Raw genomic sequence first — 26776 nt, 5'->3', positions numbered from 1 at the left:
AAACCTGCAAACTATATATGCTCAATATATTGCAGCTATCATTATTGGGTTGGCTAAAAAGTCCATACTTTTTTCCCATAAAATAAAAGACATTTTTCATTTTCATCAATGACTTTATTAATTTGGGTATTTTGAGTATGTTGGCTATCTCTCGTGTGGTATAATGCTGATTGTTCTCAATATGTTTCGATTTGATCACTATAAACTTCAGCTGGTCTACCCAACCATAGAGCATCGTTGAGCAAGAAATCTCCACCATGAAACTTCACAAATCACTTCTGACACATTCGCTCAGTCACAGCGCCTTCTCATACACTGCACAAATCTTTTTCATGTTTCAGTCATGTTTTACCTTTCTTGAAATAATAAAGCATGCCAGAAAATGATGCATATCTTCTTCCATCTTTAATATTAAAATGGCTACACAAAAATTCACCAATTTTGATTTTTTTTAAATGCATGCTGATATGACAGCTGTCTAACAAATCTAACAAAACTGTCTCAAATAAAGTTAAACATAGCTAAGCACTACTGGAGCCATCTGATGGGGAAAAAACCAAACTTTTTGGCCAACACAACATTTCTGAGCCTAATCAAATCAATTTTAAAGTCAATCCAACATCTTGACACTTGACCTTAGCAGGAGTCACATGACCTTCGGACTCATTTTCCTCATGTAAAGAAAATGGTACTAGCCCTGGCTGGTGTAGCTCAGTGGAATAAGCACCGGCCTGCAAACCAAAGGGCTGTCAGTTCAGTTCCCAGTCAGGGCACATACCTGGGTTGCGGGCCAGCTATCCTGGTGTGGGGCACATGAGAGGCAACCACACGTTGATGTTTCTCTCCCTTTCTCCCTCCCTTCCCCTCTGTATAAAATCTTTTTTTAAATGGTACTAATACCTCACAAACACTTGTTGGGAGATTCACATAGGTAATGAATTCAATGCCTAAGTGTCTTGAAAGTAAGTGTTAATATTTTATTGTAGTTTATTTAGTCAGATTACCTTCATATAAAGCATAGTTATGGGGATGAAAAGAATGAAAACATTTAGCCAAAGGAGGATCAGAAGGGAGAAGTTAAATGAAGACAGAGTAAGCAGTATGTGGATCAGCTAGAGCCTGCTTCAAAGAAGCATGTGTTACTGCGTCCAAATATTCCAAGACAACTCAACACATATGGTGGTAGGTCTGCCCAGTACAGCAGAGAGACAGACACTGGAGTGAGTGGGCTTCCACAGAACTGGGAAGCAGGTTCCAAATGTCATTTGCATCCACAACTTCATCTTATCTTGTTCTTCAAAATGCCCAATCCCAATCCCAAAACTGTTATCAGATCTCAAATAAGACTCATGCAGAGGTCACTTCAGTCCTAACACGCAGTCATTAATTATTCTAATACAGGAAAGTTATTAACTAGGATTGCATTCCTCCAGGTCACTTGGCCTGGCTTACTATGTTTTCTCTAGAGTAAACATTTCATTTTAATAGCAAGATGTATAAAATGCCCAACAACCAAATGGTATTAATACAAAGTCATGGGACTAGGCAAGCTTTTACCATTCCTATTAGTACTCAAAAACTACATATTGGAACAAAAGGGATTTGTTACACTGCTTGGTCAGCTATTTTCATATTAACATACTACAAGGCAATTATTAATCTTTCCTCCCTTCTGCAACAAATGTTCCATGATCTTGTTGGCAGACAATATATCTCCTTTCCAAAATTCCATTTTGGAGTCAACTTAGTTCCTCTCATGAGACTGTAATTTCGAGGAATTGTCAGTGTGAAGCAGGGCTGTGAACCCTGAGAATTACTTTTAGCTACCCGAAGCCTCCAATTCTGATAGAAAAACGTGGGGGGGAAGTTTTAACAGACTTGGTATCCACATTAGGGTCCCCCTTGCCTTGATTTCAGAATTACCAACCCACAAGCCCTAACGGACAGACCCTTCAATGTCTCAGGCACTACAGAACTTCTCATTAGAGAACCCAATGGAAAGTTATGGGACCTGAGGGCAAAGTCCCTTAAAAAGGCATCTTTTAGATACCGAATGCAATATTCTAGCAAAAGCAGAACTACCTCTGTTTTCTACATTTTTAAAGATAAAACTATGGGCAAAAATCTAAGAACCTTAGACTTAAAAGGATCCTAGCAAATTATCTGGTCCTACTTTGTCTTACAAATGGAAAAAGCATAGTTGAAACAAGATGAATGTCTGAGCCCAGACTGGAAGCTGTAGCTTCCAAATTCTGGTCCAGTGAGACCTCTATCTTTCACCATGTTACACCTTTCCTAAGGTGACCAGCTCTCCAAACCACTATCACATTCCTCCCTCTACGAGCCATTCTGCTGTTTCACACTTATGGACAGACTTCCCATGAAATGTCTGATGAGAGCCTGAAGCTATATTTTAACTATATCTCACCTTATTCTAATTCCTGGGAACGTGTTAGGATTCACTATTACTCCACATACAGAAGCATTTTCTGTATTTCCTTCCTCAGGTATATAAACTTGTCTATTACCAAGGGTAAGTTTCTCTGCGCTTCAGTTGTCTAAGACAAAGATGAAGGGCCACATCTAAATGCGTTCATTTACTCCAAAAATAATTACTATTATCTTAATTTTCCTGACACTTGTCAAATTTACCACACATAAAACATTATGTAATTTTGAAAAGAAAAAAAATTAGTCTTTTAAAAGTTAGAAAACCAATTATGCAGAATAAAGGGCCTTTTCTGTCAAGGGCTCTCAAAGTACTTGCCAATTAGCACCCCTCTCCTCTTTCAAAAACCCATCCCTCTTAGGATATGACCAGTAACAACGCGGCCCTCCTACAGGTGGAACAACTAAGTCATGCAAGATCACACCAAATCAATGTAGAAAGAGAACTCAGAAACCCAAGGTCAGTGAGCCTTCCTCAGTCCTTACTACAAAGATACATTCTTGAATACTCAACTACCAGACTAATCTTTTCATATGTAAATAAATAAGCTCCTCAAATATGTGCCTTTAAATTTCCCAGAACTTGAACTCTAAGTTGAATGAAAGCAGTGAATGAAATACTTGAAAATAATTTGTGACCCAAACTGAGACATTTTCCTATCTTCCTTCTTGTATTGACTTTCTAGAAAAGGGGGCAAGTGAAGCACTTGTACTCTGGAGTCCTTAGCTAAGAGCTGTACTTCAGACAACCAGTGAGGTTTAAAAGTGATGACTTTAAGAAGCCATTTCTTTAACAAAATTTCTTGTAACAAGAGCCAAGCAGCCTGAATGTTACTAGAGACCAATTACTTTTAATGTGGCCAATTCTTTGAATTCTAAAGATCCATACATTCCCAAACATAGGTATTGTTTACTCTAATGAGGTGTCCCTGCCTTCTTTGCCCCAACATACAAATACAAATAAAATAACTGCAGCAAAAACATACCATGCCTGGTCTTAAAAGTCCACACAACTGACTTGAAACCCTAGTGTTTATATGGGTGAAGGCTGTTTATACACATCCCTCCCAGAGATGTGTTACTGCTTAAAGGATGGGAAATTTAATGAAGTTTAACTAGAAGTTGTGCATTTTTTAATTTTTATTATAAAAGCTTATTTTCATTTTTCTTGTATGCCAATCTCCCTTTTATTGCTAGGAAAAAAAACCAAACAAACCAACATTCTCCCACCTTGTACCTATACAAACCCTAACTACACTAGAAGGTGAGTCCCAAGTCTTGTGCCTCCCTCCATTCAAGTAATCACAAACTAGTCCTGCCAACAGAGATCACTCCCTTTCCTAAACTCAAACCACACATACAAAAAGTGGTGCGCTCTTTCTGCATTTGCTTCCTCAGCTAGAGGAAGGAAGTTTGAGTACAGAAACTTCACTCCATATAGTTTGTCCCCTTTGTGTATGGAAAATGGTTATGCTTTCAAAACATAACTCCAGTTAAGTATTTGTATTTTGAGAAGTATATTAAGCATTTTTTAATCCTCCCCAAAATCAACTTTCATAAAGCTTACTAAAAGGAGACTTTTACTGTCAGTCAGCTTGTTAAGTACTGGCTTAGTGTATTCTATAGGCACATGGTTTGGAGAGGAAGCCAGGCCAGAATCCCCACTCCACCATTTACTAGCTATGTGACCCTCTGCAAATAAATTCATTTCTATTGGTCTTCTTACTTTTCTGCATAATAGCACTATCCTGATAGGGTTATTGATGAAATAATGCATGCAAACCCCTTAGCATCTGCCTCATAAATGGTCAACAAATAGTAGTTTTAATCATTTGGTGAACACATAATTAGAAAAGAAGGAAGAATGGACACTGTATTACTGTTGTACTTTTGGATAGAAAGTACTTTGTTTAGTAACTTACTATGTTTACATACAGGTCTGAGGAGTTCTTCATATATTATCAAAAGTAGCATTTCTAGCTCTGGCTGGTATGGCTCAATGGATTGAGTGCCAGCCTGCAAACCAAAGGATCACTGATTCTATACCCAGTCAGGGCACAAGCCTGGGTTGTGGGCCAGGTCCCCAGCAGGGGGCGTGCGAGAGGCAACCACACATTGCTATTTTTCTTCCTCTTCTCCCTCCTTTCCCCTCTCTCTAAAACTAAATGAATAAAATCTTTTTAAAAAATGGCATTTCTAACAAAAGGGAGGATGAAGTTTGGAGACCTTGAAAAAAAGCATTTTGGGAGCAAAAAAAAAATTACTGTCATTTAAATAAAACTCACTTTCTAGTCAATTCTGTTCACAGTCTGTTAGACTATGACGTCCTGATTACGAAACAGCAACAAGGCAGTTTTTATTTTGTGTCATTAATTTTAAAAACCTGGGATTAAATTTTTGGTAGAGTGGACCAGGTTAGAATCACAGAAATGGAAAATAAATGGGGTTTCTCCATCTATATGTATTAGACACATCTGTTAACTTTCTATTCAAACGTTGCTCCAGAAGTTAATTTATAAAACCTTGTGCCTACTAACCACACAGGTTTATTGATGTGCACTGACTGTTTTAAAGATTCAGCAGGCACAGGAAACACAGTAATTGTGTTTCTCTTCACATAAAGCTCTAGGGGAAAAAACAGAAACAGACCAAGAACCCATGAACCTAAGATGACAGGACACTGGACTCTGACCACAAAAAGATTCAGAAAAGTTGGAAACAAATCTTAATAACAAAGGAAGCAAGAATCTCAGGACCAAAAGAGTTTAACTATTTAATATCTAACCACAAGGTAAGTCTACGGATATTTCTTATAAATCAGGAAAGAAATTATCTTAATTTTGAACCCTCAGAACCTAGCACAGTGCCTGGATCACAGAATACTGGCTAAATCAAAGAACAAACATATTTAATGCCTGATACTAAAAGAATACAGAATATAGCTATTATCCCTTCATTGAAAACATTAAAATTAATGTAGGGCATTTTAAATATTAGATACACAAAAAATAAGACAGAAGAAAAAAACCTACGGTAATTCTCTAGAACGAGAGAATCACAAGTCAATGCCCCTGGTTTATGAATCTGTAACATCTTTAGCAATTCAAATTGTATATGTTCTACCTTATCACCAATACATTCTTATTGTCAATAAGTAGAGTCACCAAAAGTTGACTGTACTTCATCTATACTCCCCTTCCTTTTAGAATTATAGCAATCTTCCCTACTCAAGTGTAATGGATGATAGCAAAGTTTGTTTTTTGCAAATTTTAAACACTACGAACCAAAATTCTTGAGTCTGAATTCTATGTAAATAAGGGATGACTGGCTCAGGCCTCTACTTCCAGATTTATTTGATCAGAAACCTAACTTCCTCTTCACAATGGAGCACTAAACAACTTCTTCAAAAATGGTGCTACGATAAATAGGTTATCAACATATTCTGATTAGCAACCAATCTAAATCTCCCTTCCACAAGCAACTGGAATATGAAGCAAAGGTCAGGACATTGATGCATATAAAATTAAATTATTTTGTAAAACTATAACACCTCAATTTACAACTGACTGGTTAACATTCAATAATTTGTGCTCATATTTTGGTTGCTTTGTTTTGTTTTTAAGACTTTAAGCTAAGGTCGGCATTCTTATAATGAGACCATTTTGACAAATTTCTGCAACATTTTGTTCCTATCATGAGGAATGGCAACAAGGAAAAGCAAGCACATACTTCTGGAGACTAGATTCGGACACATCTGATGAAAGACAGCTCCAGCCTTCCCTTAAAGACAGCCCACTGCTCGGACACACCAGCTCACTTACCTCTCCCATCGCTCTTCCCTCCAGAGCAAGTGCTTGAAAGTCATGATTCAGTTCATCCATAGAACGTACCTATTGTTTGGAAGAGGAGGGGAAAGTTTCAAGTTAGCATCTCGAATTTTATATACAGATTAAACACAACTGAAAAGCTTTTCTATGTTGACTTTCAGATACTGACAAAGACAGTAACAATTTTCAAGTGACTGAGATAAAACGTTCACTTACCTTTAACCATCAGGGTTCAGCAAACACCCCTGCTTCCTCCCCTCCCATTCCCTTTTGTTTTCAAAACATGAAAAGCACATAATCCAAAAAAAGAAGAAAAAGCAAATTGCATCATATAAAAATTATGTTAGCTACTTTTCATACATTTTAATTAGTAAGTAAAAAACAACATATTGAATGGCAATTTCACACGAAGATGACTACATAACCTACACTTGACTGCTGAGTCAGAGGCAGGGTCGGGGTGACAGAGAAACATTGATTTGTTGTTCCAACTTATTTATGCATTCACTGGTTGATTCTTGTGTGTGCCCTGACCGGGGATTGAACTCACAACCTTGGCATACTGGGATGATGTTCTAGCCAGCTCAGCTACCTGGCCAGGGCCAATCCAGTTTTTGTTTTTTGTTTTTAAACCTCAGGGAAAGGTGCTGCAAATTTTATAATAGAATGCCCCAACATCTCTCCATACTGGAAGATCTTGGGAAGACTGCTAGAATTTCAAAATCAGAGGCGACAAAAACAGCACATTATCGCAAGAATTCCTTCAAACTTTACCTATCATTAAAGGTACTACTCACATCGTAACAATCTTTCCAGACTTCAAATTAACTCATACCCACCGTCATTACTACAAGGTAATGTTCAAATCAGGGATGAAATATGAAAGATTATTCAAAACAAACAAAATTCAAAAACAGTTTGGTGTCCACTGGTCTGCTGCTCCTCTCAGATATGAGCAGCAAGCTACCTCTGCTGCCTTAGGTTAGAGTACAGTCCCTTGTTCATTCAAGAGGAAGGCTAGTCTCACCCTGTCTGGGTAGCTCCGTTGGTTAAAGCGACATCTCAATATGCCAAGTTTGCAAGTCCGATCCCCGGTCAGGACACACACAAGAAACAACCAATGAATGCATAAATAAGTCAAACAACAAATCTGTGTGTCTCTGTCCTTATCTCTCTCTAAAAATCAATTTTCTTTAAAAGGGGGGAAGGCTACTAGGCCTCCTGAGAAAGACTGCTGATTGCCTGAAGCAGCACTCCCTCAAACCCCCTCATCTGATCAGTACTACCTTCCAACATAGGTATACAATTACTAGCAACTGGCAAATGCAAAGCAGGTCCAGCTAGGGCCAGGCAGGGAGAGGAAAGAGTATGGAAAGCATACTGCACCACAATGCAGCTCAGGGAACCAATTTAAGGGTTTATTAACATGCTACTTATATATAACCCAATAATCTTAATGTAACTGAACTGACATGACATAAAAATACAGTTGCATTAAGTCACATTATTTTCAAAACTCAGAGCTCACACTATGCTACGAATGACACATTGTGTCACTAACATATAAAACAGCTTCAGAATGCTTGCTAAAAATGTTTATCAAATTCAAAATGACTCTAAAATTCAACCATGAGAACAAAACAGAGACAAGGCTCGTTACTGTGGTAAAAGTTTGAAAAGACCTTGAAAAAGTTATGACCCCAATGTCAAGTGTTTATTTAGGTAAGCACACTGAGTAAGCTCCTAAACGATATCCAGCAAAAACAAAGGGGTTTGTGAGGATGAGGACAGGGTGTTAGCTGGAAACTCTACATGTTAGATGAAATCATTCTGAGCCTTCAGGTCAGAGTTAAGATTTACAAATATGTAAATCAAATGCACAAAGCACAGTATCTTGCCTCTTTCTGTGGAACCTAATCATAAACTTAACTAGAGCTACGTATTTCTTCCAAAAATCTTCACAGTTTTAACAAAGAACATTGGAAATTCTGTGTATTATTTCCCAAGGAAAAATGTAGGAGTAAACAAAGACAGAAAAAGCAATATTAGAAAAGCATACTTATATGTAATCATCAAAACTTAAGTGACATTTCCCATTTTAGAGATTAGAAAACAGCCTCAGAGAAATGACTTCCCTAACCACCCTTAAGTGGGTATTAGGACTTAAATGGCATTGCTAGGATCTAAATCTAGGTCCTCCAATTTAAAGAGCAAGGTCCTTTCTACATCACCAAACTTCCTGGTGGCCACAGGAAGTTTCCACCCCCAGATAAAACTGCATCTGTTTCTGCTGCAAGCTCTAATGAGCATGTTCCTTCGGCCCAGTCTTTGCTTTCCACTGTATCTTGCCCCTACCTTCAAAATACGTCCATCCTCCCCTTGTAGCAATTCCCACCCATCATTCTCTCTCATCACTTACTTGCTCACTAGCTCACTCTCTCAGGTTTCCTCTCACTCTCTTTAGCTCTCTCTTCACCTCCAGCCCTTCACACTTCACAGTGTCTCCCTCTCTACCTCACCTACATTTTGTACTACCCTCCTACTTCCTGTAGAGGACTTTTGAGAAAGCAGCCTTGCTTTCTGAAGATTTGGCTAGTCTAGGAACTCTATTTTAAACCATTTTGTCCACAGCAGACTACACACACAAAAAAAGCCAAATTGGCCTGACTGGTGTAGCTCAGTGGATTTGGCGCAGGCCTGCGAACCAAAGGATCGCAGTTCGATTCCCACTCAGGGCACATGCCTGGGTTGCAGGCCAGTTCCCAGCAGGGGATGCATGAGAGGCAACCATACCTTGGTATTTCTCTCCCTCTCTCCTTCCCTTCCCCTCTAAAGATAAATGAATAAAATCTTTTTAAAAAATTCGTTCTCACAAAACTGTTGTTAACTAGTAAGGAACTTATTGTTTAAAATGAGAGGTACACCTGGCATGGTCATTAATATCAAGCAGACTCTCCAGACAAAGTTCTTCCTAAAAAATAAAAACAATCCTCAGAAGATGCTCAGACATCAAGAGAAATCAAAGAATGAAGACACAGAAATGCAAGAAATATTACAGGCAGGTAATACAAAGTCTTTTCTATTATAAAGAAGAAAAGGTGGCTATAAATTATAATCAGGGTAAATGCTCCCATCAAAACAATAATATTTTCAAGTTCTTGTATTTAAACTCCCCTTTAGAATTCAATTTGAGTGGCCAGTCGATGTTAATTTCTAGTACTACTTACTATTTCTTTCAATTTTGCTAAATGTCTCTTAGACTCCCTTGCACTAATCCTATTTTTCCTCTTTGGGCTACTTGCCAGGCATGTAACTTTCACATGCCCACCTGGGACTTTCTCTGCTGCTGCCTCTCCCCATAAAGGCATCTTTCACTCCCTTTATTAAAGAGTCGGAGCAAGATTACCACTTCAGTGACTGGCCTACCTCATTATTCTTCTCTTCATCCCACCCAATACCATCCATATACATGACCTATGCTTCTGAGTTTCCCTTCCATTTCCCAGATCCCAGAAATTTCTTTTGTAAGCCTTCTAACAGGGATTCTTCCTAATGAGAACCATAATTTAGCAAATTAAGTTGGTGCTTTACCATATAGGAAATTATAATATCAAAAGATAAACCCAGGACAATACATCACATTTGGAAAACATTAAGCAAAAACATCACAAACCTTTATTTTAAGAATCATATTCTAAAGTGCCTACCCTACCCATTATACCCGGAGAAGCCCTACTTACCATACCCAATGTCCTATATACACTTATCAGAATCACCTCTGAGCCCCAGCTGGTGTGGCTCAGTGGATTGAGCACCAATGGAACGGTCACCAGTTCAATTCCCAGTCAAGGCATACACCTGGGTTGTGGGCCCGGTCCCCAGTTGGGGCATGCAAGGGGCAACAAGTCAAATTATTTCTCACACATCCATGTTTCTCTCCCTTTCTTTCTCCTTCTCTTTCCTTCTCCCTAGAAATATTGTATTTTGCTGTGTGTGATTGTGCCCTCATGTATAATGTGCACCCACGTTTTTACCCCAAACTTTCAAAAACAATTATTTCATTTTAACTTTTTAATTCAATTTTTATTTATTTATATTCAGATACTTTTTTGTATTATAAAGGAATTTTAGCATTTATTTTTTAACTTATGATACAAGAAATTTTGTGTAGCAAATAATTACAAAACACAAGAAAAGATATAAGGTATTTCAGGTATGACCCATGAATAATGCGCATCCTTATTTTTCCCTCAAAAATTTGGGCAAAAAAGTGCACATTATACATGGCAAAATATGGTAAATAACATCTTTTTTTTAAAAAGCATCACCAATGAATGATACATATATCAGTTTTTGCATATGTAAAAATGAGATAATGGGCTACTTTTACAAGTTTGATGTAATGATTAAATGAAACAAAATGTGCAATTTAGTAAGCACTTAACTGTAGCCACCTCAAGGGTGATTCGCTTTAGGCTACTGAAATGCCTCCCCCACACATTCATCCTTTCTTCCCTGCCCTCAATTAGTGCAGGGCATGCTTTGCTTATTCCTGGGGTGGGGGGTTGGAGGTCAGCAGGAGGCTCCATTTTAGCATTTTCATAATCAATATATTAGAAGTACCTAGATATGTGAACATCTAACTTATTTACTACAAGTTAGCATTTCAAAGTACATCCATTTTTCTCAATTCCCAGCTAAATAAGCAATTCAGAGAAACCTCCATTCTTTATTCTCATCCATTCCAACACTTAAAAACATCACACTAGCTCAAGCCTGTGTTATTTCAGTTCTCATTTTGTTAAAAAGAATCTCAATAATATAATGTCACCTAAAATGCCTTCATTCCGAAACTTCCACACCACTATGGTCTCCTGATTCTCCTCCTACCTCTGTATTTAGATTTTTGTTACTCTCTTTGCCAGCCAACATTACAGTCAAAGAAAAAGAACTGAAACTCAGACTTAAGCACAAAGGAATCCAAACGTAAGGCATTAATGATTCAGCTCTGACTGGTGTGGCTCAATTGGTTGAGCATCGTCCTGCAAAGCAAAAGGTTATGGGTTCGTTCTCAGTCAGAGCACATGCCTGGGGTTGTGGGCCCTGTTCCCAACTGGGTGTGTTACAGGAAACCCTCTGTTTCTCTGCCCCTTTCCCTCTCTCTAAAAATAAATAAATAAAATCTTTCAAAAATGTAAAGAAGTTAATGACCCAAACACTTTATTGAATTATAATTTACCAATTTCTCAAGCAGATATTATTGAACATTAAACCTCAAAGAACAAAATTAAGCAGATACCATGGTAGATCATCCAGAATAAAAAGCTCTAAAAAAGAAAAAGTTTGAACAATTCTTGCTCGGCCTTCCTTTGCTACATCCCTGTTTTTGGATTACCGTCTTATAACTGCTCACTGCGTCTTTACAATGAATGTTCCCCTGGTTGGGCCCGTTAAACCAGTTCTCTGTTGCTCATACAGAAGAACCAAACTTGGACTTCAAGGGTATCAATGAACTGGTGCTAAGTAACAATGGAAGTTTGTATTTTAAAAGAATAACTCAGAGCTATATACTACACTTTAAAAAATAAAAGTCAACAAATCAACATTTTAAAAAGTACTTTCTATAGCAGACAAGTTTCAAGACCTCTGCCTAAAAAAAGGGAAACTTCACGATTCCCACAGCCTCTGCCCACAAACAACTATATCAAAAGTATTCCCCTATTACGTGGTTTAAAAAAAAAAAAAGATAAGCTGACCAAATCAGATTTCTCTCTTATTTGAGCCAGACAGCAATGGAAAAATAAAGTGAAATTTCCTAAAGACTTGGCAGTTGTGGCTATCATTTTGGGTCAAGTACAACCTGGTGAAAGATGATGATCAACATAGAGAAGAGAAAGAATGAACTGAAAAAAGCAAGCCAACACACTACGGAAACAGAAAGCCTCCCAGTGCTCTGGGGTTCAGAAAAAAAAAAATCCATGGTCTTCAATTTAATGCCCTGAATTTTTGCTAACTCGAGTAAATTTCTATACCTTGAGACCAAAGCTGCCTTTACTAGAGTATTTATTTCCTCAACCACTGAATCTAAATTGTCAGGTGCTTTTCTCCTCCACAACTACCTTTCTTTGTTCTCCAGGGGATTTCTTGCATAGTCAAGCCTACATCATGACGGCTCCATTTCACAAACATAGATTCAGAACAATATAAGGAGAAGAGTTGGTGCCAAGAACCATTACGGGAAAGAGATACCAGTGAGAAAAAGCCAGGCAAAAGTAAAAGAAATGTGAGCAATGAGAAGATGAAATGCAATATGAGAATTAACCTAATTTGAATTTAATCATTAAGGGGGGGAAAAAACTAGTAAGTCTGTACCACTGCATGTTCTGTTTCACTATACATCTATATCATAAGCAATAACAACAAAAATCACTGAGACTTCATGCCAGGCCCTGTCCTATTAAGTTTATCTTTTACAGAGAAGGGAAGGGAAGAAGAATGAGAGGGAGAGAATCAATGTGTGGTTGCCTCTCATGCACCCAGGCATGTCCCCTGACTGGGAATCAAACCAACGACCTTTTGGTTCAAAGGCCTATGCTCAATCCACTGAAACACACCAGCCAGGGCCCTATTAATTCTTTATATGCTTTATCATGATCTCCTCCATAGTCTTAAGGATCTGAGAATGCAGGTGGCTCTTATCCCTTTTTTGTAAGAAAAGCAAAAAGTTATTACACTGCTCAATTAAAATGTACATAAATCATCATTCTCCTTGATTACTGGAGGGAAAAGAACAAAAAGCTTCTCTTCTGGCTTAAGCGGGTGCAAACTCTACTGCATTTCCTCATTTATGAATCTTCCATTCTCTGTCAATAAAAACACTAAATACCAGCATTTGCTGAGTTTCAAGGCACTTTCCTAAAAAACTGTCATTATTCCATTTTATAATGGGAAAACCAAGGTTCAAAGAAGTGATTTGTCCAAATTCATATGCATACAGATGATAAAGACCAGCAGTGGAATTCAAATTCAGGTCTATATACCCTTTACTACTTCTCTGTTCTCATCACAGGCAAGCATAAAGAAGCTCCACCGCACCTGGGTTAAACAGCTATCCCCACACTCCACTCCATGAAAGGGGAGGTAGGGATGAAGTCACCACAGCAGCCAGAATCAGGCTACACTTCCCATTTTTTATTTATCATTAGAACTGCTGTTGCCACATGCGCTTCCCTCCTTTCCCCTCCAGCCTAGTCCGTTTACCTTTACCTTTTCTCTTTCCTAAGCTCCAAGGGCTCTTCTGTAACTTGTCTCCTGAGTCATTTTGTTCTACAGCTCACTTCTTCTACCCCTGTGACTTTCTAAATAAATTCCCTTATTTAAAAAACAGCTGCGGCCCTAGCTGGTGTAGCTCAGTGGATTGAGCGCGGGCCTGCGAACCACAAGATCATGGTTCAATTCCCAGTCAGAGCACATGCCTGGGTTGCAGGTTGGTTCCCTGCAGGCCAGTTCCCAGCAGGGGACGCACAAAAGGCAACCATACATTGATGTTTCTCTTCCTCTCTCCTTCCCCCTTCCCCTCTAAAGATAAATAAATAAAATCTTTAAAAAAAAACAGCTGCTACTGCCTTTAGCAATTAAAGTAAGTATGTAAATAGGAAGTTACAGATTATCTAACACGTGGCTGACATTCTGCTAGGATGGCCAACAGACCCAAGTAATAAACCACAATTAAACCATCAATTTTGCTACCAGACTAGCAGACTATATACACTTCATGTAAAAATCTCAGCACTTCTGAGACAAAAAAGAAACAATTTAGAAAGTCAAACATACTTTCAAAATAAGTTAATAAACCTATGTACTAGTGACCTTTAAATACAAAAATCTCACCATTGCTGGTTCTGACAGCTTTTTTCCCTTAATTTCACCAATCAAGATCAAACTAAAATAAATAATGAGAACAAGGGTGTTTTAACTAGAAAGAGAAACTGTTTTAATTGACAGCAAAGAACCAAACAAAAGGTATAAAACTCAATCTAATGATAAATCTTATCTCTGCTTGTCTGGGAACTACTACGTAATAGCCATCTAGCTGAAGGGCATATTCTTGACTTCCAAAAGAACTAATTCCAAAAACATGAGACTCCTATACAACTATACAGATCATATTTATATTATAAAAAAATGGTTATCTGCACATGGAGAACACATCAAGGGGTCTTCATTAGTAGTAAAAAGTTTCATTCTGAAATACCAATCTCAACAGATGACCTATAGAAAAAGGGGGGGAAAATAAAAAATGTTCATCCAAAACTTCTTAAATCAGGTATGGTAAATCTGAAAATATCAGGCTATTTTCAAAAAACGAAATGAAATTTAATGTTATTTGCCATCAATGGAACCAGGAACAATCTTATTAGCAGAGTGGAAGAATCTATGTAAGTGATGTGAAAGTAACAAATATTTGTCCACAAATAAAGGCACGGAATGGGCTTTTCCCAAGTTTCGCTAATATTAAACTTCTTAAGATTCACTTGTCATTTTGTATTCACTAATGGACATGTAATAGTAGGCAGAACAGCTTTATAAGAACTTCTACCACAAGAATAGTTTGTGAAAGAAAACAAATCATGTGCCTCCACAGCCACAGATATAAATTTTCTACAAATAAGACAGTGAGTGTTTTTTAATAGATGCACAACTCAGACCACAAGTAAAAATGACAATTCTGAAAAGTAAGTTCGGAGGAAAAACTATCAGCCACAGGGCATGTCTACAGTGTAGTCTCTGTGGACTGGGGTGCGGACTGGCGTGTGGACTGGGGTGCGGACTGGGGCAAGGCAAGGGGAAGGGGCAGATTCACAAAGACTAATTTGCTCTCCCTTCTTGATAGACTAGAAGCTGGAGAAATGTAGATTAAGGTTCAAAGACCATGTACACATGCCTTACTGCTCTCTCCTCAAAATAGCAAAAATGTACTTTTATCAATAGTGTCATGGTATTTTTGTCTTTATCTCCATAAAAGTAATCCCCATAGCATGACAGGCATTACATACAAATATTTGTAATGTGAAAAATTACCCGCAGTCTTAGAAATGATAAAATGGTAGAAATGGAACTTCTAGAGCCAGCTTCTTTGAAATGGTTCTTATCCTGCTTAAAAGAACACCACTCAGTCACCCTTTTCCAATCTTTTCAATAAGGAATGGCAACATGCACCAGTTTTACAACTGTTCATGCCCTTTGGCCCAGTTAATTACACTTCTACGAATTTAGCCTAAGCAAATAACCAGAAATATGGTCAAAGATTTGTTAACAAAAGATCTTCAACTTGGCATTGTAAAGGGAAAAGTGGAAAGTTTAAATGTAACAGGAATTATTAAATACAGCATGTATTCATTTATAAAATTTTATGCAGCTATTTAAAACTTTTTAATTTCTAAATAGAGGAAAATATATGTTTAAGGATTCTAAAGTAGACTACAAACCTGTATATAAAAAACATATGTATATATTTCCACATAGTGACATACACAAAATAAGACTGCAAGGTAATATACTCAAATGTTAACTTAAAAATTTCTTAGTTTCTACGTTCTCTATAATGCCTATGATAAAAATCAGCTGAAAATAAATTCGACATTTATTAAGTTTCAAAATATTAATACCTTTCAAACCAATAATCCTCTTCTACAAACATCTTAAATACCAAAATAAAAATAAGCTTTATAAGCAAAGGTGCTCACTACATAATCATTTTTAACAATAAGAAATAGGGAGAGGGATAGGATATCCAACAATAAATAAAAAGGCTGGTTATGATATATCTAGAAGCAGTTTCCATAAGGACAGCACTGTGAAAAAGAGAAATAGGATGCGCCTTCTATGCCACACATAACAACTGTTGTAATTAACAAGTACTTAATAACTATGTCCTGGATAGCAATGTGAATTATGAAACTATGAAAAAATTCCTAATTATCCTCCTTCCCCTCCCCGCCCCATTTTTATAGTGGAGAAAACTAAAGCAGAGAAAGATTAAATAACTTGTCCAAAGTTACATAGGCAGACTAACTCCAAAGTATGACTCTTAACCAATGTCAGAATCAAAATGTTTGGGTACTCCCACTGCGTAGGCAAAAAAGATTAAAGATCCATCTAGATCAAACAAACCTGCACCAGATAAAAACCTGCTGGAAACCCTGAAGCGGAGGAGCTGTGCATGTTACCCTGCCAGCCAGCTGTATCATCTGAAGCTAAACCAACGGCCCACACAGCCCATCCATCTGTAGCCAAAACTCTAGGACTCTTCTCTATCAATTCAAGGATGATCGAAGAAAATAAATCATGAAACTACAGGGAGAAAACCACTTAACCAGGGAACAGAAATTTCATCCTGAAAACATAAGAGATTTCTGAAACTGGTTTACCTATTGAAGGAGAGAATAAATATAGATATATACACAAAACTCATAGAGAAATTAAAACCCACGAGGCAGTATAGAGTTGTAAGCCAGCCCTGGCCCAAGTGGCTCAGTTGGTTGCATCGGTCTCCTTTGAAAAGAAAGGTCACGAGTTCAATTCCCAGTCAGAGCAATCATCTGGGTTGCAGGTTCTCTCCCTCTTTCTCCCTCCCTTACCCTCTCTTTAAATAAATAAGTAAATAAACCTTTTTAAAAAATGGCTTTTATGTCATTTCTAATTCTAAAAACAACTCCTCACTGCAAACATTTTGAAAAGTAGAGAATAGTACAAGATGTTTATAAAAGCTATTGAGAAAATTAAGCAGAGAATTGGGACAAAACTGCAACTTCTTTTTAGATTTCATTTACTTATTTTAGAGAAAAGGGAGAAAGAGAGAAATATCTACATGCAAGAGATACATAGATCAGTTGCCTCTCACACACCACCAACCAGGGACCTGGCTCACAACCCAGGCATGCACCCTGACCGGGAATCAAACCAGTGACCTCTTGATTCACAGGACAGCACTCAATTCACTCAGCCACACCAGCCAGACCAAAACTTCAATTTAAATAATGTTCATGGAAGGCCTCACTGAAAAGGTAACATTTAAAAAACAGAAGGAGGTGAGGGAGCAACTTTTATAGTTACCTGAGAGAAGAACACTCAAGCAAATGGAACTGAAAGTCAAAACCTTGGGCAGTAGGGCATGCTTGTTTTCCTCTAACAATTCTTTTAATATTCCAAATGCCATTAAAATACAATAATTAAAAAGTCTAGACCCAGGGAGAAAGCAAACCAACAATTGATGCTGGGGAAATTAAAAAGGGCCAAGGAGCCCTGGCTGGTGTAGCTCAGTGGATTGAGCGCGGGCCTGCGAACCACACGATCGCGGTTCGATTCCCAGTCAGGGCACATGCCTGGGTTGCAGGTTGGTTCCCTGCAGGCCAGTTCCCAGCAGGGGACACACAAAAGGCAACCATACATTGATGTTCTCTCCCTCTCTCCTTCCCCATTCCCCTCTAAAGATAAATAAGTAAAATCTTAAAAAAATAAAAATAAAATAAAAAATTTTTTTAAAAAAGGGCCAAGGAGCCCTGGCTGGTGTGGCTCAGTGGACTGAGCGCTGGCCCTCGAACCAGTCAAGGCACATGCCTGAGTTGCAGGCCAGGTCCCCAGTAGAGGGCATGCAAGAGGTAACAACACACTGATGTTCCTCTCCCTCCCTTTCTCTCTTCCTTCCCCTCTCTTAAAAAAAAAAAAAAGGTCTGATGAAACTTTTGGAGAAAATGGGGATTATTATCTTTATTTTAGTGATGTTACCACAAGAGAATATGTCAAAACTTATCAAATTATAAGTTTAAACTGCATGCATTTTATTAAGTCAATTACACTTTAATAAAGACACTTTTTAAAATTCTAGCCCTACAGTCAGAATAAGCAGAACAATAAAACAAATGAGTCAAGACAGATCCATATACATAAGGCTTAATTTATTATAAAGGAGGTCTTTTCAAATCAAAAAACGGTACTAGGATCACTAGTTACCCACTTGAGAAAAGTAATTACATTAGTTTTACATTACATTATAATTCCTTACATATGATACACTGAAATAAACTCCAAATGAATTAAAAATGAAAATATAAAAATAGAACTATAAAAATATTACAAGAAACAGGAGTTTGGGTGAGGGATGACTTCTAAACATAAAGAAGTCAAAAACAGAAAACCAGCCCTGTGTAGCTGGTGTAGCTCAGTGGAATGAGTGCTGGCCTGCGAACCAGAGTATCGCAGTTCGATTCCCAGTCAGGGCACATGCCTGGGTTGCAGGCTAGTTCCCAGCAGGGGACACATGAGAGGCAACCATACATTGATATTTCTCTCCTTCTCTCCTTCCCTTCCCCCCTCTAAAGATAAATAAATAAAATCTTAAAAAAAAAAACAAAACAGAAGACCAACATGATTACATACATTTTAAATTCTGAATTGCAAAAGACAGTAAACAAACTTAAAAGACATTTAAAAGCAATCATGTCAACCTAGAAAAATAATATATGAGGTCTGTCCAGGAAAAGTCCAACCGCTGTTAATATAATGAGAACAGTTTGTGCAACATCATGTAACCCGGCAACCAAGGCAAAGTAAACTGGAATGCATATGTGTGAACAATAACATCTTCACTGTACTAGTCAGTGGGGGCAGTAGACGCCCTTGACTAAGCATGTGTACTGTGTGGCTGTTGTTTTCAAAATGACGGAGTGGAGCAACAAATCTGCATCAAATTTTACGGTAAACTTGAACATTTATCCATGGAAATTATTCAATGATTCAGAAGGCTGCAGCTATGGGCAACTGGTGATTGGCAGCTTCATCAGGACAATGTACCCACTCACATCTTATGCAGTTTTTTGGCGAAACATCAAATCACTCAGGTGTTTCAGCTGCCCTACAAGCCCAGATCTGGTGCTCTGAGACTTCTGATTTCACCCAAAACTAAAATCACCTTTGAAAGGGAAGAGATTTCAGACTATCAGTGAGATTTAGGAAAACAAGACAGGGTACCTGATGGTGACTGGGAGAATTGTATGAGGTCCCAAGGAGACTACTTTGAAGGGACTGAGTCATCACTGTCCTATGTACAATGTTTCTTCTACCTTAAATCTTCTTCGGTAAATGTCTCTATTTTCCATATTACATGGTCGGATACCTTCTGGATAGACCTCATATACACCAACAGAAAAAAATGGATAAAGAATACCCAGAAAATGGTAGAACTTTAAATTGGTCCAATCGAGCTGCAGAACATTGTGGAAATACATGTATCAAGTTTTTAAATAAATTCTTTGTTTGATCTATCAATTTCACTTTGTAAATATTTTACTTCTAGAGAATTACTCCTGAGTACAAAAATATAACTATAATATTGTTTACTATGGGATTGTTGAATGCCAAAAGCTGGGGGGAAAAAAACAACCTAAAAGTCCATCACTCTGGAATAAATCACTAAAAATAAATTATTGTATTCCTATGCACAACGGCCCTTAAGAAGGATACAGAGGTATTTACTGACCTGAAAGGATGGCCACTACGAGGGAAGAGACTACCATACAGTACACAGAGAGAGGATGAACCCATTTAGTTTAACACTACAACACATCCATGAATCTGTATTTATTGTGTATACATGCACAGCCAGACTGGGTAGCTCAGCTGGTTAGAGCGTGGTCCTAATATGCCAAGAGTGTGGGTTCAATCCCATCTACCAGGGCACATACAAGAATCAACCAATGAATGCTTAAGTAAGTAGAACAACGAATTGATGTTATTCCCTCCCTCTCTCTATACAATCAATAAATTAAAATTTAAAATTAAAAAATTATATGTGCACAGAAAATCTGGAAGGAAATACACAAAACTGTTTGAAGTAGTTAACTATGACAAACAAGATTACTGAAATTTTTTAGAACAATCATGTACTATCAAAAATTATTTTTCCATTTTGGACAGAAAGAAAGTAGATTAGTGGCTGCCGAGGCCTGGGAGAATGGGCGAAGTAGAGAATGACTGGTAATGAGTACAGGGTTTCTTCTGGGAGTAATGAAAACATTCTAAAATTTGATACGTTGTAATGGTTGCATAATTCTGTGAATATACTAAAAAAAACCAATGAACAGTACACTTTAAATGGGTGAGCTGTATGGTATATGAATTATATCTCAATAGAGATGTTTTTAAAATTCCACTTTAGGACAAAACCCACAACCGTAATATAGAACAAATATTTTGCATTTTAATAGTGTAGAAACCTTAAACTCAAATATCATCTCTGAAAAGCTTCTAGTAAGAAAAATAAGTCACTAGTCTGAACAGCAGTTAACCATTGACAATACAGGTAAACTATACCCTTCATTCTATCTTCCTAAGAATGCTACCTTCTTGAACTATTCTTGTTGATAAACCTCACTGCTAGGTGGGGGGAGGCAGAACAGGATATGAGGGATAAATGGTAATGGAAGGAGACTGGACTTAGAATGGTAAACACACAATGCAATATACAAAAAATGTATTATAGATCTGGCCCTGGCTGGTGTAGTTCAGTGGATTGAGCGAGGGCCTGCAAACCTACAGTTCGATTACCAGTCAGGGGACATGCCTGGGTTGCAGGCCAGCTCCCAGCGGGGGACACACAAAAGGCAACCATACATTGATATTTCTCTCCCTCTCTCCTTCCCTTCTAAAGATAAATGAATAAAACCTTTTTAAAAATGTATTATAGATCTGTACACCTGAAATCTATAATTTTATTAACCCCAATTAATTCAAAAACTTTACTTGAGAACAGGAATGAACCTTGAAAAGTTGAAACATATATGGCACTGTTTCCCAATATATGATGTGACTGGGAACACAAATAAAGTTGCAATGTTTTACAAATTCAGGAAAGTAAACTTTGTTCCTACAGCCCTTGTTTGCCTATCTCTGATATGGTTTGGTGGGGGGGGCACTAATAGCAATTACTTTAGTTTACAGGCCAGGGCTCAATCCATTGAGTCCTGGTTTATGAACCAAAAGGTCACAGGTTCAATTCTCAGTCAGGGCACAGGTCTGGATTGTGGGCCAGGCTCCCAGCTGGGGCCATGCAAGAGACAAAAGATCCATATATCTCTCACACATTGACATTTTGCTCCCTCTCTTTTCCCCTCCCTTCCCATTTCTGTAAAAGTAAATAAAATCTTTTAAAAAAATGTTTCCCCATTTTTATGCACCCCTTCAAAAATGCTACTGACTCCTTCTTGTCTTCAGGCCCAAAAGCCTCTTGGTAATTCTAAGACCCTACATTCTGATCCACTTTATACCTTATCAATTCAAAATGCCATCTTATTAGTCTTCAAAATAAAACACTCCACTCAGTAAGTCTCTTCAATATGCCCTGATGACAGGTGCTGGAGACACGAGGCTGAAGCCATCGCAGTGGGTCTTAACCAAGGTAGTACACAGGGAGTGCTTTCTAAAAAATACATGAACTGCATCTCCTCACTGGAGATTTTCACTCAGTGAGCCTGCACCTAAGTCCAACAGTCTCATTACTGCAACAGCTTCCCACCACCCAATGGTGGAAGGAAAAGTAAATATTCAACTCCAATACACAGAGCTGAACACAATTAGATGTGTACTAAATATGATGGTGGCACCAAACCATGGTGAAAAGGGGATGTTTATCAGAGATGAAGATATTTTTTGTTGAAGTTTAAAAGATGAGGGAGTGGCTAGGCAGATGAGGGAAGGAGATTCCAAGAAGAGAAAACTACATTAAATAAAAATAGCACAACCACTATGTTGAGGAACTGCACAAATTATAAAAGTAGCACGTGTGTTCAGAAAGTTACAAATACTTCAGTACAGCTGCAGTGAAGTGCCAGTTTAGACTGGAAAGGTAAGCTAGTTCAAACACAAAGGGCCAACATGCCATGCTGAGGAGCTCAGAAGTTAACTGCTAAAAGCAATTTATAAGCAAAAAACAAAATTTGGGCAAGAGTGAGACATAAGCAGATTTGTCTTCAAAAATATCAATTTGGCAGCAACAAAGAATAGGCAGAAGGAAGAAAAGATGAGGCAGGGGGAAGTTCCAGAAAACCAGTCAGAAGACTACTGTAAATGTTCTACTAAGAAATATAAGCCTATCAAATAAGGCAGTATGAATATAACCCTACAACTACTGAAGGCAGGAGGTAGTTACAGGTAGTTACATCCCTGGGATGCCTGTAATGGAGATGCCATACACAGAAATAGAATATAGGGAATGAAGGAAAATAATGAGTTCCATTTTGGAAAGCATCATGCCATTCACTGAGTACCTACTATGAATCAAGTACTGGGCTCCTATAATTAGACATGCAAACTCAATTCTACTGGTGTCCCTAAATCATAACATATGAACAGCAGGTGGGGCTTAAAATGTGTGATGCACAAAAGAAACCTACGTGTACATTCTACGGAAAAGTTGACTACATGTCTCCAAAGAGGTCTGGTAGAAAGATCATGAGCTGATCACCTTCAACATGTATCATCTATGAGAGCTTAAAACATAGTACCTCACTTTTCTGACCCTACATGTCCTAACCCATACAATGGAAATGAAAAAAAATCAACACAGGCCCTGGCTGGTGTAGCTCAGTGGATTGAGCGCGGGCCTGCGAACCAGACAATCGAGGTTCGATTCCCAGTCAGGGCACATGCCCGGGTTGCAGACCAGTTCCCTGCAGGCCAGTTCCCAGCAGGGGATGCACGAAAGGCAACCATACATTGATGTTTCTCTCCCTCTCTCCTTCCCTTCCCCTCTAAAGATAAATAAATAAAAATATTTAAAAAAAAAAATCAACACAGCCCTGGCTGGTGCGGCTCAGTGGATGGAGCACTGGCCTATGAACCGAAGGGTAACCAGTTCCATTCCTAGGCAGGGCACATGCCTGGGTTGTGGGGCCAAGCCTCCCAGTGGGGGGCACGTGCAAGGCAACCACACAATGATGTTTCTCTCCCTCTTTTTCTCCCACCCTTCCCCTCTCTAAAAATAAGTAAATAAAATCTAAAAAGTAAAAAAAAAAAAAAATCAACAGCGTTACTAGGGGTCCAAATCCTATGTAAAAAGACTAGAACCGTTCCAGCACATCACTCACAGAGTACGTGTCATTATTACTTCTAGATACACTAAGGAAGTATTCAATACTAAACTAAAATGACACCTAGATCTCACTGGAAATACTCAACCTATCCTAGAAACTTCTGTTCAACACTAAAAATTTTTCAGATTTTTTTATTTCTCTTTAGAGACCAGGGAAGGGCAGGAGCGAAGCATCAATGTATGAGAGAAATAGGCTGCCTAGATGCCCAACCAGGGACAGGCCTCCAACCCAGGCATGTGATGTGCCCTAACCAGGACTGGAACCAGAGACCTTTCCTCTTGTGGGATGATATCCAACCAACTAAGCCACACAGGTCAGAGCTAAATTATTTTTATTCTTACTATTTTTTAGATTTTATTTATTTACTTTTAGACAGAGGAGAAGAGAGGGAGAGAGACACCAATGTGTGAAAGAGACACCGATCAGCTACCTGCCCGCCCCCAACTGGGGACCTGGCCTACAACCCAGGCATTTGCTGACTGGGAATCCAGCCAGTGGGCACTCAATCCACTAAGCGACACCACCCAGGGCAAAAAAATTTTTTTTTATTAAAACAGAGATAATTCGTGTAAAGGAGATGATTGCACTGGAAAAAAAGTTAAATGATTTCCAAGATCTTTTCCAACACCCAAATTTAACTGGAAATGTTATCAGCCTATTCACTTTCATCCAATATGGTCAACCAGCTCTTAATAGAAGGTGTAAGGTCTTCCTTTTTTTTTCTTTTTAACCTATAAAAATGTCAGAGTTTGGACTCCACCTCTCTTCCAAGATGGAGGCATAGGTGGAGACACTGTGCTTTCTCAGACAACCAAGTTTAGAGACAACAAAGTACTAGCCACAGAAAACACAGCCAGAACACAGAAAATTGAACTTTTCAGAAGTCTGATAACAACAAATTCTTCAGTTTGACCGGTAAGAGGGGTGAAGCCAGCAGCTGGCTGAGCGGGGTTGCATAAGAAAACTCGGTCAGACAAACTCAGGCACACGGATCACAGGCCACAGGCCAGAGGTTGCAAGGGGTGGACCCAGTGAGCGACCGGCAGACCCAGTGAGGGCGCAGGGTGGCTGTTTAACTGTGCTCCCGTATTCGTGCACAGACAGACCAGCAAGGGAGTGGGCAGTGAGACAGGACCGAGCAGGCCCCAGAGGCCAGAGTCAGCAGAGGGGGCCGCCATTTCCCCGCTCTGACCCGCCCCCACATACAGCATCACAACCCAGCGACCTGGGCGGCCCCACCCTGGTGAACACCTAAGTCTCTGCTCCTCATACTTAACGGGCGCAAACAGACCAAAAATGGCTCAAGAAGATCTCAAAGCCCCAGAGCCCATAACTCTAAGCGATGAAGAAATAGCAAAACTTTCAGATGCACAGCTCAAAACACTGGTGATCAGGATGCTCACAGAACTGGTTGATTTTAGTCACAAATTAGAGAAACACATAAAAGCTAAACTAACTGACATGAAGGGAAATGCACAGGAAACCAATAGTGATGAAAAGGAAACTGGGACTCAAATCAAGGGAGTGGACCAGAAGGAAGGAAAAAATGGCCAAACAGGAAAATACGAAAAAACAAGAATTCAAAAAAATGAGAGACTTAGGAACCTGAGGACATCTTTAAATGCTCCAACATCAAAATTATAGGGATACCAGAAGGGGAAGAGGAACAGCCACGAGTGGAAAACTTATTTGAACAAATAATAAAGGAGAACTTCCTCAATCTGCCAAAGGAAATAGACTTCCAGGAAGTCCAGGAAGCTCAGAGAGTCCCAAAGAAGTTGGACCCAAGAAGAAACACACCAAGGCACATCATCATTACATTAGCCAAGATGAAAATGAAGAAGAGAATCCTAGAAGCAGCAACAGATAAGGGGACAGTCACCTACAAAGGAGTTCCCATCAGAATGTCAGCTGATTTCTCAAAAGACACCTTACAGGCAAGAAGGGGCTGGAAAGAAGTATTCCAAGTCATGAAATCCAAAGACCTACAACCAAGATTGCTTTATCCAGCAAAGCTTTCATTTAGAATGAAAGGACAGATAAAGTGCTTCTCAGATAAGATCAAGTTCAAGGAGTTCATCATCACCAAGCTCTTATTATATGAAATGTTAAAGGGACTTATCTAAGAAAAAGAAGATAAAAAAGATGAACACTGGCCCTGGCTGGTGCAGCTCAGTGGATTGAGCATGGGCCTTCGAACCAGAGGAACGAGGTTCAATTCCAAGTCAGGGCACATGCCTGGGTTGCAGGCCAGGTCCCAGCAGGGGACCTACAAGAGGCAATCATACATTGATATTCTCTCCCTCTCTCCTTCCCTTCCCCTCTAAATTTAAAGAAAATCTAAAAAGAAAAAAAAAGATGAACAGTGAAAGGACAGCAAATTCAGTTATTAATAACCACACCTAAAACAAAAGCAAACTAAAAGGACAGCTAGATCAGGAGCAGAAACACAGAAATGAAGATCTCATGGAGGGTTAGCAACAGGGGAGTGGGAGGAGGAGAAGGGGGGAGAAGGTACAGAAAATAAGTAGCACAGACGATAGAAAATGGGGGGGCAAGAATAGTATGGGAAATACAGAATCTAAAGAAGTTGAGACACATGGTCATAAACTAAAGGGGGGAATGGTGGGGGTAGGGGGTGGAGGGGAATGAAGGGGGGAATAGAACAACTGTAATGGCATAATCAATAAAAAAATGTCAGAGTTTGAAATTTGGAAAATACAAAAGTACAAGAAACCAAATTAAATGTAACCTTCGTATCCACACAAACAAAAGACGTATTGTGTTATACTTCCTCCTAGTCCCTTTTTCAGTTACATCATCACTCTTAACAAATACATAGAGCTTAAAACTATTTTATAGAGAATATCAATAAATGAAGGAACTGCAATATAAAATTCCTCTCTACAGCCCCATCTCAGCACCCATTTCAATACAGACCCTCACTGAAATTTTCACTTTAAAACAACTTTCTTTATCATTTCTTCCCCCCCTTCATGAAACTAAGTTTCTTGAGAGAACAATAGATTAATTTCATCATTTTGCATTTTGCTAGGCTTCTGACCCATACAAGTAGTGTTCTTCTAATTTGGACAACTGGGGAAAAAAAGAACAATTTGATTCAGTAATTCTTCACAAATTAAAGGACTTTTTAAAATTAACAATAGGTATGGTGCTTTTAAATACATACAATAACTAGAATTAGGTTAATGAACTGTTCCCTTGTTAAAGTCCTTAGAGAACGTTCTTTAATACACAAAAATTATGTCATTATCAGATCAACTGACTGTATATTTGTGATATCTAAACATACAGCTCCCTAAAAACACCTGTTCTCTGTAATTTAAACATTCC

At 38.6% G+C, this 26776-nt stretch overlaps 1 protein-coding gene across 13 annotated transcripts in view; it reads right to left on the bottom strand.

The window, feature by feature from the left end:
• Positions 1–26776, bottom strand: part of PUM1 (pumilio RNA binding family member 1) — a 131827-nt gene that overhangs the window by 87731 nt on the left and 17320 nt on the right. For all 13 annotated transcript variants that reach the window (XM_053660591.1, XM_037149372.2, XM_037149374.2 and 10 more), the window contains one exon: positions 6270–6338. In XM_053660591.1, the coding sequence (XP_053516566.1) occupies positions 6270–6338 (69 nt within the window). The remainder of the gene's footprint in view (positions 1–6269; positions 6339–26776) is intronic.

This window comes from Artibeus jamaicensis, unplaced genomic scaffold (genome assembly GCF_021234435.1).
Source record: "Artibeus jamaicensis isolate MK-2021 breed Jamaican fruit bat unplaced genomic scaffold, CSHL_Jam_final scaffold_847, whole genome shotgun sequence".
NCBI classification, from domain to species: Eukaryota; Metazoa; Chordata; class Mammalia; order Chiroptera; family Phyllostomidae; genus Artibeus; species Artibeus jamaicensis.
The sequence above is the reverse complement of the archived record's forward strand: the minus strand, read 5'-3'. Positions and strand labels throughout refer to the sequence as shown.